Genomic DNA, 20244 nt, shown 5'->3' on the forward strand with positions numbered 1-20244 from the left:
GGGAATGATAAGATAAAAAACTAAGGACCAATGATGTTTAGTATGAAGATGAAGTGAGAATCAGAAAGTCAGAAAATAAAGTGGAAAATTTGAAATATTCAAAGTAAGGGAGAAGAAGTCATTTTATGTTTTACAATTTGTCATATTTTAGATTTTAGTTTTAATATATGGAATATTACAATAGTGTTTGGTGTTTAGAATAAATGTGTATGTCTAAGGTTGTATAGATGTTTCAATAATTAAAAAGAGAAAGAATTTGATTTAGTCCATGTTCTTCCCATTCTAATGTCCATACCAATTAGGCCTGATCCTCTTTCCAATATGATTTTGTTGGAAATATAACTGCAGTTCTGAAATATAGCTAATTTCTAAACTAAAGTATATGGGTAATTAGGTAGAGTGATGAATGAATGGTATACTACTTCATCAACGTTCCAGGTCTCTCTTCATTGGTCTGAAAACTTGTTGTATACAAAAACCCTATAAAGGCATTTTTATCTTCCATGTGAGGACTATTGTGTAGAGACAGCAGGGCAAGCCCTCAACCACTTTATCCCCTAACTGACCCTATCCCCTAACTGCTACACATGTGCAGGGAAAGATCTAATGGCCAGCCTACAGGCTCTCCCTTCAAATCTTTTCTTTATATATGGTAAGCATAGCTGCAGGGCTAACAGAGAAGGACTGGTGTATAAAGCCTCACCAAACCTCCAGATAGTGCCATACTTAAAAGAGAGCCATTTAAATCCATGCCACTTAAGATAACCATGAATAACTTTACTCCCACTCACTTCAATGCATTTGCTCAATGCATATGAAAAACTGTGAATATAATAAACAGAAAGAAAAAAACAGTAGGATAAAGCTTTTGACTTCCCACAGCTGTCTTTATGTCATACACATCACCACCACCCCAGTTTAATGGGGGGGGGGGGGACAACTTTACTTACTTAGCACAGCGAACCCAGTTGATGTGCTGACTTAGGGAGAATAAGAATTTTTGTCTGTGGACAGACCATACTTTAACTGTTTTGTCATCAGAAGCTGTAACCAATGATTGTCCGTCATTTGAAAAGTGAACACTTCTGACTGTTGCTGTGTGAGCTTTGAATGCAGTCGATTCTCCCTTGCTTAGTTGTGGGGAGGGGGAGACACAACAGAATAAAAAGTTATTGCATTCCAAATAGTTTGAAGCTTAAGTACATTTTCCTGCTAGTTTGTAATATATACATTTACAAGGAAATGGTTGAGGTTAGCCATACAAAACATACCAAATGGAGCACAAGAAGAAATTGTTCTTGTTCACTTTATTTACTGGAGTGGCTCCTAATTTCAGACAGCCTGCATTTGCATCCTTCACAGAAAATAATTACAATAAAAAGAATGTTTATAGTAGTAAGGTCAAAACAGTATCCTAGTAAAACAGTTTGTTCCAATGATGCTAGACAAAGAATGTGCAAGAACTTCACGTCTTACTGCAAACAGGGTAAGGAAACATAAACAAAAGAGCCAGTTAAGAGCTGAGGAACCCTTACACCAAGGGTTGAGGAAGCCTAGAGGACCACCTAGGAGACCTCAAGAGCTCTACCTACCCACTGTACTTCCTCCCTCAAAAAAAGAAATACTGTGTGTTTTTCTGCCTTCAAAGGTCCTCTAGGAATTACCGTATGCGGGCATTTTTACCATGTTTTGGGGCTTCCTAGGCCATTTTAGGTTCCACAGAGGCCATTTTTCGTGAGCTGAAGTCATTTCCTGTTTCAAAAAAGACCTCTCCTGGGCCTACATTGGCACAAGAGGGCTGGAAAATGCAATGGAAAAATATCATGTGCCCTTTAGAGGACATTTTGGGGCCTCGGGGTCTTCCCCTCCCCACAAAAAATTGTTTTTGACACCTGGAGGGCCTGGTGGCTTCCAAAAGTGGTTGAATTTCCCCCATACTCCCAAAAATGCATTTGTGGATGTTCTGGAACAAAATGCAGCCCCTGGACTACACTTTGTCCACCTCTGCTTTAAAGCCATTCAGTCGGAAACTAACATTGGGTCACAGATGCTTATCACTTTACCTGGGACTTTTCTTACACAAATAAGTAAAGTTATAAACATTTTATCAGATCTTTTGCAGAAATCAACTGCTTACATGAAATTTAAAACCAACAGGCTAACAAGCATTTCCAAGAAATGGCACTGTAATTCTTCTTTCAATTATCCATTTCAACCTCTCCCAACTGTCATATGTATTCATCTGAAGTGGTACATTGCTCATGTGATACCCTACCTGTGGAATGATATTTTCTGGGGAAGCCCTTCCCTCTGCTGCACCACCCACACAAGTACATCTGGTGAGAACACAGGAGAGGGCCTTCTCGGTAGCTGCTCCCAAGCTTTGGAACTCCTTTCCTAGCAAGTTTAGATTAGCTACCTCACTGCCACCCTTCTTTAAGCAGGAGAAGATCTTGGTTTTTTAGCAGGCCTTTGAAGGCTGACTGCTTACTGTATATATTGTGCATAGCTTGACCTTGTGTATAAATCAAGAGTAGGTTTGGGGGCCAAAATTCTGGATTTCTATATGATCCGTGGATAAGTCGAGAGTAAAACTTAAGGGTATGTAATCATGGATGTAAAGGATAACTTGCTGCCTCATCCTGTGTCTTCCCAGCCCATCTGCCCCCTCCAGAGGCAACCAGGCCGGGAAGAGGCTTAGGGAGGGAGCGTTCACTCTTTTTGCATCTTCCCAGCCTGGCTAACCCTTCCAGAGGCTACTGGGCTGGGAAGAGGCTTGGGGAGGGAGTGTTTGCTCTTCCCAGCCTGGCTGCCTCCTCCGGAAGAAACTGGCCTGGGAAGAAGCTTGGGGAGCGAATGCCCCTCCTCATGCGTCTTCCTAGCCAGGCTGCCCCCTCCGGAAACCAGATTAGGAAGAAGCTTGGTGAGTGAATGCTCTCCCCTTCTGCATCTTCCTAGCCTGGCTACCCCCTCCAGAGGAAACTGGGCTGGGAAAAGGCTTGAGGAGCGAACAATTGCTCTCCCTGCCATCTTGTTGCCATATTGACTCGTGTATAAGTCAACCCAGTTTTTTTGGGTCAATTTTGTAGTATAGATTTTTTTTACTTATACGTGAGTATATACGGTAGATGGGAAAGTGCCTTTCAGAACTGGCTGTTTATTTATTGTTTTCTTTTTAATTTTAATTTTAAACTGCTTTTAGTTCTATTTGTCATGGCCAGCCACAAGGAGGACTCGGCTCCTCAGGTGCAGGAGGAACCTGGGGCTGTGCCAGGCCCTAGTTCTGCCCTGCCAGGTCCCAGCTCTGGCTCAGCTAGACCCTAGCTCTGTGGGATCTGCTCCAGTGAAGCCTGGGGCTCAGCAGCCCAGCCTTGCCCCAGTAGAAGTGCCAGACTTGGGAAGCATAGAGCAGCAGAGCACTGAGGTTCCGACCCTCAATCAGAGGAGATCAGAAAGGGCATGCCTTTGGTGTTCCAAGAGGCTTGCTGAGAAACGCTCATTAGGCAATCAGCAGCTGTGATAAGGGAGCTAGATATAAGGCACCTGGCAGACACTGAACTCTCTTGCCAGAGACTATTAGTTCTCATTAGTGAAAGCTGCTTGAACTGACTCCTGGCTTCCTAGACCCTTGACTGCCTTTAAATCCTTGACCTCGCACTGGACACTTTGACCAACCCTCTGACGCTCTTGACCTCTGTAATCCTGAACTTTAGATTGGCTAGTGGCTTATTCTATTGGATGTCATTTGGCATTGTTGAGGAACTGCTTCTTGGCAGCTCGGCATGTTTACCTTTTGCCCAGCAGGCTCTTATCAGCCGTGTGAGTATGTGTTGGCAGCATTCCTGGACACTATTGTTACTTTAGTTTTATTTCTTAATTTTTGTAGGATGTGAATTTTTAAACTGTTTCTGTTTTATCCATTGCTTAGTCCTAGACTGGGAAAAAGTTGGGATATTAATTACTACTTAAAGGCACCAGAACACATCTTATCATGGAAGCTAAGCAACATTTTCTTAGGCAAAGAATACTCAAAGGTGACTACCACTTGGATGGGAGATGAGCAATGAATACCAGGTGCTGTAGGCTATATCTCTGAGAAAGGAACTGACAAAACCATATTTGAGTATTCTTTGCCTAAAAAACCCTATGAAATATATGGATTCACAAGTAGTCAACAGGTCACCTGAAAGCACACACAGACACTACTACTACAGTCGCCCCTCCTAACGTGTGGATCTGGGATCCGCAACCTTGAATACTCACTGAGGGACAACCTCCATTGTTTCGAATGGGGCGTGTCTATGGGGCTTGGATATGTACAAGCCTCCGTTTTCACGGTGGGGGGGGGGGTGTAGCAGAGGACCTCTGGGGAAAGGGATAAAAAAATTTTAGAAGTAGCAATCAGGTATAGCCAATAGATGAGACCAAAGTTTCTTGCCACTTGAGGAAAAGGCATTAGCAGATAGGAATCAATTTTATTTTAATTCATATTATTCTTGTCTTCAACTGACTTGTGACTGGAACCATTTTCACAATCAATTTACACTCTGAAAACTAACCAGGTCCCAAGTAAGCCAACATAAGGACAGAGCTGTCTAGCCCCATCGATATGACATAAAAACTTTGGCACTGTTGTCTCTTTAAGAATACCTCTTTTATACTGATAAAAATACAAAATACAAGTCAGTCTTTACTGCAGTCACAGAAAAATAATTTCTGCTTGCAGCATTAGTAACCTCTGATCTTCACTACAATTGAACCTCTTTAACTGAAAAAAAACATTCACCCCAAATCTTGGACAACTCATAAGTGAGGGAAATGACATACATAACTTAGCATCAAGTATGTGAAGATGGCAGACATGGCAGGTACTTACACACTCGGAACCCACAAGCGAACTGTTTTGTCTCTAGAACCTGAAGCAATCAGATGACCAGATGGTGAAAAATGAACAGACATTACTGCATCTTTGTGACCCACAAAGCGATAGGCTCTCATCTGAGGTTTCATGCTCCAAACCATTAAACATGAATCCATAGATCCACTTACTAGATTAAACAAAAGAAGGCATTCATTATATTTTAAAAATTAAATTGGAAACAGATCACACAGTCAACAGAAGAATCAATCACCAACTTCAATTTTTTGCTTTTCCTTTTGAAGGGAAAAAAACCCTGTTCACTCACCGCAAAACTGAAGACAAATATACAAAGTATTGATTTCTATCCCAGCTACAGAAAAATTGTCTTGAAATAAGGTATGGTCCCTAGAATCTCTTCTTTAAAACAACCAGGGAAGCAAATGTTGTTGTTTTTTGTTATTGTCACTGTTTATTAGTTCAGTTTTGCCCTTTCTCTTTTCTGCTCCACACTTTTGGAATTGTCTTCCCAAGTATCTATAGATTTTTTCCCGTCAACCAAAAACTTTTCTAAAGCCTTTAGAACTCTAATTTAATGTTATCTTTACAATTCGGTGTATTCAGTGTATGGGTATCTAGACTATTTAAGCTCTCCCCTTCATATTTGCATTAATTCCTACCTTTTCACGGTTCCTTTTTTATTAGATTGTATGCCTTTGACAGAGATGTCTTTGTTTTAGTTTTTTACAGTGCCATATACATGTTTTGTACAGTGTCACATACACATTATGCTATACAGTATAAATAAGTAAGCAGCAGAAGCAGCAAAGAAGTCATTTTCTGAGCAAACTTCTGGAGTTCTAAATTTTTCCCCAATACTCATTTTAAAACCCTGTCTTGTAACCTGAATATATTGTTTTCCCTTTCTTTAGGGACTTTGCTACACCCCATTTCCACAGAATATTTTAAGTGTTATACAGCCACTCTATTTTGCCCAAATTAGATGGATAGGTTATGTTTTATCAGTCTTTTCCTCTTATTGCTCTGCTGCTCAGCTCCCAGTTTTCTGGCCTAATTGCTAACTTTCAAGATATATGTCAGATGAAACCAAAAAGAATCCTCTTGATAACAGCCAAATCCCAAACTCATATGGCATGCTTTGTACATGCTCTTATAGTGATCCAACTTGTTTCAATTTCTAGCTAGAAAAAAATTGAATACTTATATCAGGCGTGAGGAATCTGTAGGCCCTACAGATGTGAGTGGATTATAATGCCATTGACTGACAGGAGTTTCAATCTAATATCTGGAGTGTGGCAAGTAGCTCTGCTTTATATAGTTATTTGATTTTAAAACATCATGTAGGCAGATTTTTTTAAAAAAATTCCACTTTGTCTGGATCTTTTCTGACTTCAATAGGAATTACAAGGTGTCACCAGTGAACTATGACGTATAAAAATTTCCCATGTCCAAATAAGTGTCTGCAGGTGCAGACTAGAATATTTCACAATACCCAAACACCCAGAGCCAGAATACACATGAGGTGGAACATTAGTTTTGAGCAGCATCAGCACTTCTTGTTTGCAAATAATGAATCTAATACTAATATAATAGATTTGTTGGGACAATTTCTGTCCCAGTTATTATTTTCTATAAAGAAAATTTGTGCATGGCATCTGGTAGAAACACAAAGACATTGTTTACAACTGTTGTGATGACAATGACATAAGCTGCCTATGTTGTAACTCTAGTTCTGTGCATTGTGCAGTACAAAACAGTTCTAAGAGATTAAAATGCCCCACCTGTCTGGATGAGATTTAAGGATGCAGAGTTTACATTTCTGAATTAAAACTTTAACACTGAATCTTCTGATTGATTTGGAGATGACTTTCTAATGTCTTATTCTAATTCTATGAAAGAGAAATCTGAAGAAAATGATGCTAAACTGGTAACTCACCAAGTTGTTTTTTGTTTAGACTGAAATCCACACTGGTTACTGCATCTCGGTGGCCTTTGAAATGCCTCTCCAATGTTGGATCTTCCTATAGAAGAAGAATATATATATATGAATTACGGTACTTTTTTGTTGTTAGAAAGTGTGTACATCTGCCCTAACATACATAATCTTTGTTGTGATTTTTGTTTGTATTAACTGTTTTTATTTTAATAAAAATTGCCAGCTGGAAAACAACTTATATTATCTTTAGGTCTCAACTTGCCACTATTGGCAACAATGGATTCCATGGAGACAGCTGTGCGAATTACTGGAAAAGTGATACCTTGTTCCACTCCTTACCTGCTAGTCCACTGCTTGTTTATGCTGATGCCAGAAGGTGGCAAGCCCCTTTTTTGCAGTCAGCAGTGTAATCAAACATCTATTGGACAAGAGACAGAGACCCATCTCTCTTCTGTCAGCCCATGAAGTAAAATATAACCTTTTTAAAATTAGCCTACTAAGAGGATAGTAGTTTTTAAGCAAACAAGAAGCCTTCTTAGCTTTATATATAAAGCTCAGGTACTAAATATTTTACTTTAAAACCAATGGTAATAATTTCACATGACAAGAGTAAATGTCTCTTTTTAACAGGGCACTTGCCAAATGTACTTGCTAGAACACTTGAGTTCATTTTTTTATATTTGTTACCAGCTTAATTGGGGGACACTTCAACTGATGAAAAGGCGAACTAACTCTAACCACTCAAATGGTACGTTAGTACTTACCTGAGAGACGTCCCTTTCCAGCAGAGAAGGTCCGGGCATCCTGATGTTCTCTTCCTGCCTCCAGGAGCCTTAGCAGGCGGAGCAACCCAACATCAGGATGCTCGGCTCCTTCTCTGCTGGGAAATAACAGTAATTGTAGTCATTATGGACTATAGGAACCTTTACACATTAAATTCAAAGACACTGCCTTGTTAGTCTGGTAAATCAATATGCAAAGGGATCTTTTAGCACCACTGACATTAACTGGGAGAAGAAAACTGGTAGCATGAGATTTTGTAGCCTACTTCCTTAGATGCATGCATACTGATTTCACATGGGGAAAAAGCTGATCCTACCTGATATATTTGTTAACCCTTAAGCTCTCAAGATCAGTACAGAATGGCACAGCACTGGTCACTGGCACACTGCCAGCCTCCCATCTCTGGCAGTTTATCATGCACTGACCCAGGGCATCCCTCCAGCTATTGCAGGTGGGAGAAGGAGGAGTGCCAGTCTCAGAGGGCCATTCTGGCACCAAGCACAGCCTAATCTACTTCATTAAGCCTCGCATGATGCCACTTTAGAATCAGAAACTTTGGACCATGCTCAGCTCCGCTCTGGGCCCCACAACAAACTCCAACTCCCAGAATTCCATAGCGAAGAGCCAAAGAGGTGCCAAAGCGGGTTATCCCTCCAGTGTGGATGCACCCGAAGTTACTTTCCCTGGACTACTCTTACCAAGCAAGCGAAGGCCATGGCGGAACCAAGGGAAGGAGGGAGCGCTGTTGCCGCCGGAGCGATTCAGTTTGCCCGCCCTGCCCTCCTCCTCCTCCTCCTCCGCCTTAGTAACGGCGTCCCACGCTTAAAGGGGAGGGCGGGGAATGTTGGCCTCCGACAGGAAAAGGCAGGCCTCCTAGGCCCTGCTTCTCTCTTCTTGGGGGGAAAGACAGGGCTCTTTTGGGGCAGGGTGGCCAGGGATCTGGATTGGGAAAGGCACCGTAATATGGAGGACACTGAGGGGAAATGGAGGGCCCTGGACGAATAAAAGCCAGAAAACACTCATAGAAGTGTAAATGCATGCTTCTCAGGCTCAAAATGGAGGACATTGAGGGGGAAATGGAGGGACATGGCCAAAGAACAGCCAAAGACACTCACAGAAATGTCAGTTCATGCTCAAAATGCAGGACACAACCAAAGAAAAGCTCAGCAGACGCACAGAAATATCAATTCGTGCTTCTTAATCAGGCTCAAAATGGAGGACGTTTAAGAAAAATGGGGGACATGCCAAAGGAAAGATTTTTTTTTAAAAAAAGAGCTTGTAGAAATGTAAATCCATGCTTCTCGGGCTCAAAATGGAGGACACTGAGGGGAAATGGAGGACATGACCAAACAAAAAAGCTGAAGACATTCATAGAAATGTCAATCCTTGCTCCTCAATCAGGCTCAAAATGGAGGACATTCATGAAAAATAGGGGACATGACCAAATAAAAGCTAAAAACACTCATTGAAATGTGAATTTGTGCCCCTCAGTCAGGCTCGAAAATGGAGGATGTTCAAGAAAAATGGGGGACACAGCCAAAGAAAAGCTAAAAGCTCTCATAGAAGTGTAAACAGATGCTTCTTAGGCTCAAAATGGAAACATTGAGGGAAAATGGAGGGCCATAACTGAAGAAAAGCTAAAGGCACTCATAGACATGTCAGTTCATCTCCTTCGGTCAGGCTCAAAATGGAAGACATTGAGGGAAAATGGAGGGCCATGACCAAAGGAAAGCTAAAGACACTCACAGAAATATCAGTTCATGCTCAAAATGGAGGACACAACCAAAGAAAAGCTCATCAGACTCATAGAAATATCAATTCATGCTTCTTAATCAGGGTCAGAATGGAGAACATCCAAGAAAAATGGAGGAGATGACAACATAAAAGCTAAAAATACTCTCAGTTAATGCTTCTTAGTCATGCCTAAAATGGAGGGCATTTTGGAATTCCTCCTGGACAGAACGTTGAAACGTAGGACATGTCTTTGAAAAGGAGGACATCTCTGTCACCCTGTTTTAGGTGAAAGAGACAAAGGAATTCCCTGCTGCTTGCAGAAGCCACTCTGGAGGTTTTCAAGGTCCTTGTACTTGCTAAATCCACAAAGCAGGAATACTTCTATGGGGCCAGTATGCACATTACAAGCTTTTTGAAGCTTCACTCATCAAAAGGGGGGAAATTCTGTGTTTTCAGCTTGTGGCCTCACCAAGAATGGAGACAAACTGGCTCGCTAAGGGAAATGGGAATTATGGTAGTTTCAGAGCAAATTCAGTTAAAATTATTTGGTGGGGGACAGACTGGCAAGAAGAGGTGCCTTGGAACCGCCGCTTCCAAAGATGGGTTGGGGCCAAGGCAAACACGCCACGACTTCACTTTCAACCCAGCTCAAAAAGCAGCGAATAAGATCCCCTCCATTTTCAGTCGGGGAAAAGCCAGCTTTGCTGGCCCCACCGCAGTCCCACAGCGCCTTCATGGTGCTCCGGTGGCTTATGGCAAGTAAACGCCGTGCCGCCGGAGCCTCATGAAGCTGTCTATTTCTGGGCAGCCGGGTGACTTCAAGCCAGCTTCCCAGTGTCATCCAGTCTAAACGCCACATGCGGATGAAGCCTGGAAGCAGGCTTATTTTGCCCATTTGTTTAGGCTGTTAATTACTGGTTCAGGCCAGCATCAACGACTGATAATAGGCCCCTAAAGAAATGTTTAGAAGAACAGCTGATTAACAGGATGGAATCACCTTTGTTACATATATAAATTTACAAGGATGCAGCCCAAACATGGTTTCAGCTTGGCTATCCTAATGGGGAACAGCAATAGTATAAAAAACTTTCTGGAGTTTATCACACTGGGGCTAGTTTTGCCATTAAAGAGAGATTTAAGCACATTTAAAGCATCCTGCAAATAAAGCAAAAATGATGAGTAATTGCATGAATGATTATCACACGCAAATGTTCAAATAAAGTGATATTGGAAATGCATTGTCGCTGAAATCCCGAAAGTAAAAAGATGCACGTTAATGCTTCTTTGTGACCACTTTAATGGTGGGTTTTGTGCAATGTCATGTGAAATTGTTTCGCGTAATTACGTGATTTTTCCGGGATATTCACAGGATAACTCTTTATCTCCTTTGTGTGATAAACTCCTCTGTCAAGTTAAGAATCAGTGACATAAGGGCCCAGGTTGATACTGCAGCTTTATCCGCCTCTAGAGCTGTAAGTTGGCTAGCTCCATCCAAGACCCAATTCAAGGGGGAGAGATGTCTGTTTCTTGAGTTGCGAAGTGCCAATGCACTGCTTTCACCCATCTCCAGTTTGAGATGATGGATTTAGTGCTCCTCCAGGGAAGATTTAAATGTGCTCCACTTCCATATATGTGGTGCCCAAGTAATAGAGGACCTGTGGGTTGAATCTTTGTTGTTCACATGCATTTCGAATGCACCCAAGTAAGTTTGGAGGGGCTACCAAAAACCCACTTGACCCAGGATAATCGATCTTGGTTTTTTCCCCCAAGTTTTCTTAAACATTGGCATTGGCAACTATGTGAATAACTGATGCAAATAGACCCAGAATATGTGAAGTCGAAGGCTTTCATGGCCGGCGTCCATAGATTTTGTGGGTTTTTCAGGCTATGTGGCCATGTTCTAGAAGAGTTTCTTCCTGACGTTTCGCTAGCATCTGTGGCTGGCATCTTCAGACCCAGAATAAACTGGGATAAAACTCTACATGCCTTGAATGTGTTTTGAATGCATCCGCATCATCGTCCCCATCTTTATTTGCAGTACTGACATGTATGAGCAACAGAACTTGCAGACAGGTGCATAGATGCACTTCCAATTTAAAAAAATAAAATAAAAACAACAAAACTAGAATGTGTGAGTAAAATTACTCACAAAGTCATGCTAACAAAAACAATGTCTGAATAACTCCCCCATGGTAGGTTTGCCTTAGGGTCACCATAATTCAGACCTGGGCACACAACAAAAAATGTACATAAGATTACAGTGGAATATATCACATGGGGCTTTTTGCAGGTCAGATCCAGGGTGACTCCTGGTTCAGCTATACGAATTCACATCATAACATGAATGTTTTATCACACCTGGTTGCCCTTCCAAATCGAGGGGGAATCGAATCCAAGGCAAGTCACGTGATGCGGATTCATGCAAAGTGGAGTGAGTGCAAATTGTATTACCACACCGGTGCATACCATGCGGATTCAACAATTCGAATTAGGACCCTTGCGCATGCTCAGTGGGGGGCTGGACACTGTCCTCCTTCCCTGCCCCCTCCTTAGCTGTCATCCTTCATTGGTCTGAAGGAGCAGTTACAGGATGATGGGATAGGTCTCAGGGGGTCACGAGCCAGGATCGGACTGAAGGAGCAGTCAGGGGATGGTGGGATAGGTCGCAGGGGGTCACTGGAGCCAGGATTCAGATGCAGGAGCAGGCAGAGGATGATGGGATAGGTCACAGGGGGTCACTGGAGCCAGGATCGGACTGAAGGAGCAGGCAGGGGATGATGGGATAGGTTGCCAGGGGTCACTGGAGCCAGGATCGGACTGAAGAAGCAGTCAGGGGGTGATGGGATAGGTCGCAGGTTGGCAGAGAGGATAAGATGGCATGAAAGAGGAGGAGGGGGATGAAGGAGCAGGACGCAAGGGACCGGGGGGGGGGGATATCGGAGTGATCTTCCACACCAGACCAATTCAGAGTGAAATTGAAGTGAGCTTGAAACCGAATTCTGTGAATTCACTTTTTTCCCCGATTTCACCAAAATGAGAGGTCATTTTGGAATCACTGCGGAAGCGCCACAGAAGGGGCACCTATAGAAAGGAATCTCATCTAATAACACATTCACGTTATGACGTGAATTCGCTTTGTGGACCCGCAGTCACCCTGGATCTGAGCTCCAAAAATCCCCCAAAACCTCCGCCTGATAAACGCCAGAATTGAAAAATGAAGGAGAAGCAGTCTTGTGGCACCTTTAAAACTAAACAATTTGTTTCAAGAACCAATTTGTGGTGACCTAAACCCCACTTCTTCAGATGTATGAAGTGATGGGCTGGAGCTCATAAAAAGCTTGCCCTGAAATAAATTGGTTAATGTTAAAGGTGCCACAAAGCTATGTTTGCCTGTCCTTTTTGTATTGGATGCAGAGTAACAAGGCTGTCTCTTAAGACAAGCACATTTAAATAACACTGAAATTTAGCTGAGTTTTCTGCATTCATGTTAACTGCTGAAAGATTTCTTCTCTGAATGTGACAGCAGAAAGAAAAGTACCATCTTTGGGTAATCAATCTTGTTTCCATATTTGAATGAAAAACTGATAAATGAATCCCTCATGTGCATTTTAGTGATGGAAATTATTCTGTATCATAGCCACCAGGTGGCAACTGGCATCCATGTACTAGCAGACATTTGTAGGGGACATATAACACAATGTCTAATTTGAAATCTTTGAGAGGTTTAAATAATGTATCAGCACATTATAACTGCATTCTAGACTTTCCAACCAAAGTAAAGATGCTCTACTTGAATAAAGTCCTCAGAATCCCCTGCCACCCAAAAAGATGGAACTCAAAAAATACAATTTAAAAATATACAAAAGTGAAAATTAAAATAGAATTAAAAGTGAGAGTAGGAGTTGCTTTGCTAGTTTCTCATTTGACTGGTTTTTCAACTGATATATTGATTTTATTGTACTAGCAAACTGCTTTGAGCATAGGTTGAAACCTCTGCATATAAATAAATATGGTAGTACTATATTGCTCCTTATAACCATGGAGTTGTGAACTACCATGATAGTGCATGTGGAACATCCCAGATAAAACAGCAATCTGCTTTATCCCAAGTATGTATTTTATCACTGAAGCCTTCAGATTCTAGGTTAAATATTGGTCCTGTGACATTAAAACAAACATTTTCTCTAGAAGAATTTGGAAAACAAATTTGTGTAGATGTTAACAGCTAGTCAATAGATCAGCTATTAGAGACAGACACCAATCAAGATTGTTCTGGGGTTGTTGTTTCTTAGAAGTACATTGGCCATAATCCAACATGGAATTTGATACATATGTGTTTCTTGTTACCATTAATAGTTGAATCCTGAGTGCATTTTTATTCTGTAGTAAATGGGCTATCTGTCTGTATGTTTCCTCTAATACTTCTTTCATTTCTTCAAAGGAAGCTTTAAATGCCTGGGAGCCAAAGCCTTGACTGGGTGAACCAACCCTGATAAATCTGTTTGAACACAACCCTGTCATTACTTATAGCACAACATCATAACTGAAGCAATCCTTTTGTTGTCCTTTCTTTATTGCAGTCTTTATTAAAGAAAAAGTAATGTCATATCAGAAAACCAGTCATTACTGCTGTTTGGCATTTATATGAGGAAACAAATGTTTCAGCTAAGAGGAACAAGGAAAAGTAATTCAGGCATCATCAGCTTGATAGCTGTGTGAGACAGAGGAACATGTTGACCTTTGAGCTGCCGAATATGACTGTTTTCTGAGAAAGGTGTTGCTACCTGGCAAGCAGATATGTCAATAGCACTTCTGAGGTGCTTATGCTCCTTGTTTTTCCAACAGAAAATTTTAAAAATTTGGTCTATGGAAGGATTCATTATAGAAGTACCTTGATCTTCAGTGAGCCATCTAAGCTCTGTTTTGTCTGGATCTTGTTTGCCTGTTTAAATAGTTGAAAAGAGAGCTTGAGGAGTTTAGTGTTTGGGATTACTACACTCAGAATCTCCCAGACATCATGGCTACTGGATCATGAAAAGCACAAAGTGCACATCACAGTCTGCTACTAAACTCCCCCCACCCACCCACTGGACTTTTAGTATAGGCCAATGAAGTTCACAGCCTGTGCTGCACTCAGGGGACACACTGACATAAATAGGGATCTTGCCAAGATCACTTATCAAGTGAAAGGCATCAGAGTTCACCCACTCCCTGCCTCAGTTTATATGGAAGTCATATAATGCAAGTCATCATCTGAAAACCATTTGCGGAATTCTGGATAACATTGGGTTCTGACTGTTTTAAGCTTACAGGTTTCCCCATGTGATAAACTCCTTTGTGTTTTAAGGACTGAGGAAAGTAATCACAGGTACAGTGGGCCCTTGTTATCCATTGTGGTTTGGAACCCCCGTGGCTAACAAAATCTGTGAATGCTCAAGTCCCATTAAATATAATGGCATAGCAAAATGGTGTCCCTTACATAAAATGGAAAATATTTTCAGTCCGTGGATGCTTGACTCCATGGAAAAGGAGGCCAACTGTACTTTAAATCTCCTTGGCCTGAACTGTGAATCCAGGTGGGCGAGAGGAATAGCCAAAAGGGAGACATTTAATTGCAGTTAGTGAAGATGAAGGGGAAGAAAAAGAGCAAAGTAGCAAAGCATACGCGTGTGTGTGTGTGCACGCCTTCAAGTTACCTATGGACTTATGATGATCTCATCAATTTCTTAGGGGTTTCTTAGGCAAGGAACACTCAGAGGTGGTTTTGCCAGTTCCTTCCTTTGAAATAACAGACTACAACACCTGGAATGTATTGGCAGTCTCCTATTCATGTCTTAATCAGGGCTGACCCTACTTAGCTTCCAAGATCAGATGGGATCTAGTGCCTAGGCATGCAAAAGGAAATGAGAGGTTGGATAAGGCTGAAGATAGCAGGATGGAAATTTTAAAATAATAATCTGCAGGATAGCAGAATCAGGTGGACATCCAGGGGGAAAAAAATCTTTCCTCTATATTGATGCCACTGATGGAATACTTAAAAGTGCCATTTCAAAATTGTTTGACTAAAGTAATTTCATAGAATCATAGAATTGTAGAGTTGGAAGAGACCGCAAGGGCCATCCAGTCCAACCCCCTGCCATGCAGGAAATCTCAATCAAAGCATCCCCGACAGATGGCCATCCAGCCTCCGTTTGAAGACCTCCAAGGAGGGAGACTCCACTACACTCTGAGGAAGTGTGTTCCACTGTGGAACAGCCCTTACTGTCAGGAAATTCCTCCTAATGTTGAGGTGGAATCTCTTTTCCTGTAGCTTGCATCCATTGTTCCGTGTTCTAGTCTCTGGAGCAGCAGAAAACAAGCTTGCTCCATCCTCAATGTGACATCCCTTCAAATATTTAAACAGGGCTATCATATCACCTCTTAACCTTCTCTTCTCCAGGCAGTTCATTGCAGATAGACACATTTTATGTTATTTCAGCTAGAGTTGGTTGGAAGCAAATTGTTCAGTGGATACATTCTATTTTCCCTAATTGCTCACTGAGTCAGAGACAACAGTTAACTTTATTGATGTTGGTTCTGCCTCAGCTGGTCATTTCAGATATGTTCTCTTGCCCTAAGTTGTAATTATAACTGGCTGTTCTTTGTTTAAAAACCTGTTAGCAGCTGATCTGGCCTGACTCTTTTTGGGTCACATTTGATTTGTTGCCCTTAGCGTATCTCTTCCCTGTGGCTTGGTTGTCCTCTGTTTCCCTTAGTTCAGTGGTAGTAGTGAGGGGTGCCTGGTTTTCTCATTTTTTAAAACAATCTCACCATTGCTGTTGTTTAGTTCAAGAATAAAGTTGAATTTTGATTTAGTTCAGAATGGTTGGATGTGAGTTTAACTGCCTGGATACACATATAGCAGGTGTTGAGGCCAAAACAATTAATTTGTTTTGTTGAGTTATACTTTACTGAGCAGTATTTTCTGTCAGTTAATAGTATTTTAGTGAAGACTGTTTTTAAAAAATTAAAAATGGGAGTGCCTAAAGTAGAGTGTCTTCCTAACATCTCATATGTACCGAGGGGTTTAGCATAAACCAGTTTTCTTGCTAACTAGAACCCTGTGAAAATGTCCATTTGTTCGTCTGTGTGTGTTGTGTGCCTTCAAGTCATTTCTGATTCATGGCAACCCCAAAGCAAAGCTATCATAGGGTTTTCTTGACAAGTTTGTTCAGAGGGGATTTGCCTTTGCCTTCCCCTGAGGCTGAGAGCATGTGGCTTTCTCAAGTCACCCAGTGGGTTTCATGGCCAAGCTGAGAATTGAACCCTGGTCTCCAGTTGTAGTCCAGTGCTCAAACCATTACACCACTCTGGCTTCACATAGGGCTAAACTGGGGGTATGGATGTGGGTATACACATAGGCCCTGTTCCTAGCATCCCTGCACACTTGATGAATACAAATGTCTGTACCATATAGGACTTTCTAACTCCATTTGACTGAGAACTGTTACAGAGCTCTTGTGATTTCAATTTCAGTCTCATATTGGGGGAAAGGTGGGATATAAATTAAATAAATTTTTAAAAGTGGAAAGTATCGGGACTGTCAGTCTTATGACCACAATAGCCATGTTTAATTGCATGTGGTGAGAGACTCCTAAGTAGTGTTTGTGCCCAGCATGTGAACATCTGGAATGCTGCCAGGCACACAGGGAGACAGAGGTAGGATATGTGTGCATATCCTCAGATTAGAGTTGCGAATACTGTATATGTATATGCCTGAAAAGGATCTTGACTTAAGAATTCCAGGAGTGGTGCGATGGGTGTGTTTGATTTTATAACAGACTGGGCTGTTATAAATGCCATTTATAAGCATAGCAATAGCAAGCACATTTCTATACCACTTATCAGTGCACTTAAGCACTCCCCAAGTGGTTTACAGTGTGTAAGCATTGGAACAGGGTTTTGTTTACTGTATTTTGTTACTGTCAAAATGAGGAAGATTTGAGCCCAGGTTTGATATCATATTAATGAGAACCAGACCTATCTCTCTAGCCTAAATTATGCTTTTGTTGATTCAAGGGTTCATAAAGAATGTAGCCATCTGGAGCCCTTTGAAGGAAAATGAGCATAATGCCAAGCACCTTGTTGGCAAAGGATGAATAGTACTGATTTAGCACTGAATAGAATCCAGCACTCTGAACCTGTTTTATCAGCTCCCTTTCACCTGCCTTTTCATTTTGTAGAAGGTTCATTTTGTTACGCAAGTCAGCTGGTTCACATAGGTTCAATGAGAACCAGTATTTAGACAACTTGCTCAATAATGTCGCTGTCTGTCAAGATGGCTATATATCACCCCAGAATGCCTCTTTATGTCATTTGATGGATATATACTGGTCACTGCAAACAGAATGCTGGCTTGTGCATAGATTGTGGTCTAAATGGCTTTTGTTATGTTCACGATAGTATGGGTGTGGTTTGAAATTATGTAGCCACTTTTATGTTTGGTGCTTATAGTGTTGCTACTTCCCCTGAATCAGACCTGAAATGAAGCGTATCACTGTCTTTGCCAGTCTAACAGCAACAACAGGTTTTTAAAAATAATAATAAAAATACCTTCAGTGTTCACAACTAGTCTCTTCTCAAGCACAGAATGTTCTGCAATTGTTTCAGGCAGCTCAGCTTGATTTATACAATGTAGGTTCATTGTTTGATCCCTGCAAACTTCTAGTTGTTACCAAGTATGGTTTTATATGAATTTTGGATGCCATGCAATCTGAAGCCATGACCTGTGACTGACCCCATCGCTAGATGCCATTATCCCAAAAGTGAGCAGACCACGTAGCCAGCAACCCTTGCTAGGCATGGTCACAGAAAAAAGGTAGATTTAAACCTTTCAGCAGCAGTTCTGGGAATTGCTAGACCGGATTCGCAAGCTACCTGAAGCAGAAAGACAATAGCTATAGCTTTCTCGTTAATAAGCCAGTGATTAAATTAACGGCTCGACCATCAAGATATTTGCTCCTCCTGAAAAAGTGCCAGACCTATTTTTTGTGTATCCATTGTGTAGTTTCAGCTTAGACAAAGATAAGTCGTCAAGACTTTTGTCCACCAGGCTGCCATAGCCTGAGGTTATGTTTAGGGGTATATAAGGACCTCGTTTCCAGCCCTTCCTTGGGCTTGTAGAGCAGTAAGTTCTGAGCCCGAGTTCCTTGCTTGTAGAGCATTTTGCTCCAAGCTTGTGTTTCTGGAGCCTTGTGCTCTGCTGAAATCACTTGAGGGAAGCCAAACTCACTGTCTTTTCAGGCCTCTAGTTAGCTTTGCCCGCCGGAACTCAGCTCCTAGCCACCACGGCCACCACTTTCTTTCTCGTTCCCATGGCTGTGTCTCACCATCCACCATCCCTCACATCCGACGTCTTGGAGAAGACTTTGAAGGTAAATATTCCCAACGGTGCCTCTATCCTTTTCCTTTACTCCCAACTCACTCCTCCCTTGCTTTAGCATTGAATGTGTGTGTGCATGTGTGATCCCTTTTGCTGTGTGGCTTTAATAAATGTTCATATTTTAATTGCACCTCTATTGGCATCCGAGTCTCTTTCTCCCCGGGGCTGGACTAGATGACCTCTGGTATACACACAGGGACACGATCCCGCTGCGTGCGTTAGGACATGCCTCTTGTATAATTCCCCTAATTCGATCCTTCCTAACATAGTGCTGCATTGCATCTCTGAAGCAAATGCCAGAGCTGCTGCTGTAACATATGGGTCTCACCACAACACAGGTGGCCTCAGTTGTGCAGAGCCTTTTTTACCCTTCTGCCAGAACCCATTGGATTGACAACTATGCATGCAAATGGGCCCTTCCTGGTTGGTGACAGGCCATTAAACCTAAGAGGACTACCATGGGATGATTCCCTAGAAAAACATCCCTCAATCTAATGACAGCTGCCAACTGTGACAAGACAGAATGGCTTTAAAGGGGGGATGAGACAAATCCATGGAGGATAAGGATGTTAACAACTCTCACTCATGAGTCATGACTGTCTGGAGCTTACCTTCAGTATCAGAGCCAGTGTGCAATGCCAGTTGCAAGGGAGCATAAACTATTGTCTTCATGTCCAGCTTTAAGGTCTTCAAATGAACAGCTGATTTGGCCATTGCTGAAAGGAAAATCTGAGCTATATTAGTTTGCCATTGCCATCCTCTGAGGCTGAGAGAGTGTGACTTGCCCAGGGTCACCTAGTGGGTTTCCATGGCCAAGCTGGGATTCAAACCCTGGTCTCCTGACATAGTACAATGTGCTAACTATTGGCCTTTATTTGTATGGTACGTGATATAATATTACATTAAAATAAACATTAAAATAGACTAGATGAGCTATTGGTCAGGTTCAGCTACCAACTTTCCCTCAGTTCCTTTCACTGGAAGTTCATATACTCAGTTAATGTACGAAGCATAAATATGTATCTGGTTATTTTTCATTGTCCTGCTAAACTAACTATGGTGTGTTTCCCAAGATTCTGTTTAAACTTGCATTAAATTCATTGCTCCTAAATAGATATTTTCTGTTCTCTTTATGACTGCCTTTTAGTCAATAGCTAATAAAGCTATCATCCTCCTCACCCTGCAGACCAAACAGTTAGGCTAGAATCCTGCTGAAAACCAAAGGCTCTGCTGGTGTAATTCATTGGGACTGCGGAGAAGGTGGAAGCAGCCATCTTGGGGTGAGAGGGCAGAATTGTACCTGAATGTCCCACCAGGAAAATATGTGTTGACAGGGAAACCACTCCTTACACAAGCCCATTAAAAACACATCTGTTACACAGATGGTGCCAACCTTTTACATACTTCAGGTGCATACTTATGCACCAAAATCACATAGCCTTCTAGATGATGTTATATTGCAGCACCTAACATTCCTTATGATTGGGTATG

The 20244-nt window shown here is 41.8% G+C and overlaps 1 protein-coding gene across 4 annotated transcripts in view; it reads right to left on the minus strand.

The window, feature by feature from the left end:
* Positions 1-8732, minus strand: part of POC1A (POC1 centriolar protein A) — a 30901-nt gene extending 22169 nt beyond the window's left edge. For 3 of the 4 annotated variants that reach the window (XR_006102460.1, XM_042454503.1, XM_042454502.1), the window contains exons 1-4: positions 8297-8385; positions 6816-6900; positions 4877-5048; positions 951-1130 (exon numbers count right to left, since the gene is read on the minus strand). Coding sequence is in view for 3 of the 4 variants with exons in the window: in XM_042454503.1 (XP_042310437.1) it covers positions 951-1130; positions 4877-5048; positions 6816-6900; positions 8297-8314 (455 nt within the window). In the remaining variant the exon portion in view is untranslated. Of the gene's footprint in view, positions 1-950; positions 1131-4876; positions 5049-6815; positions 6901-8296; positions 8386-8713 lie in introns of those variants that run through there. The other variant, XM_042454504.1, reaches the window with a different exon arrangement.
* Between the last annotated feature and the right edge of the window lie 11512 nt (positions 8733-20244).

Source organism: Sceloporus undulatus, chromosome 2 (genome assembly GCF_019175285.1).
Source record: "Sceloporus undulatus isolate JIND9_A2432 ecotype Alabama chromosome 2, SceUnd_v1.1, whole genome shotgun sequence".
In the NCBI taxonomy this organism is placed as follows: domain Eukaryota; kingdom Metazoa; phylum Chordata; class Lepidosauria; order Squamata; family Phrynosomatidae; genus Sceloporus; species Sceloporus undulatus.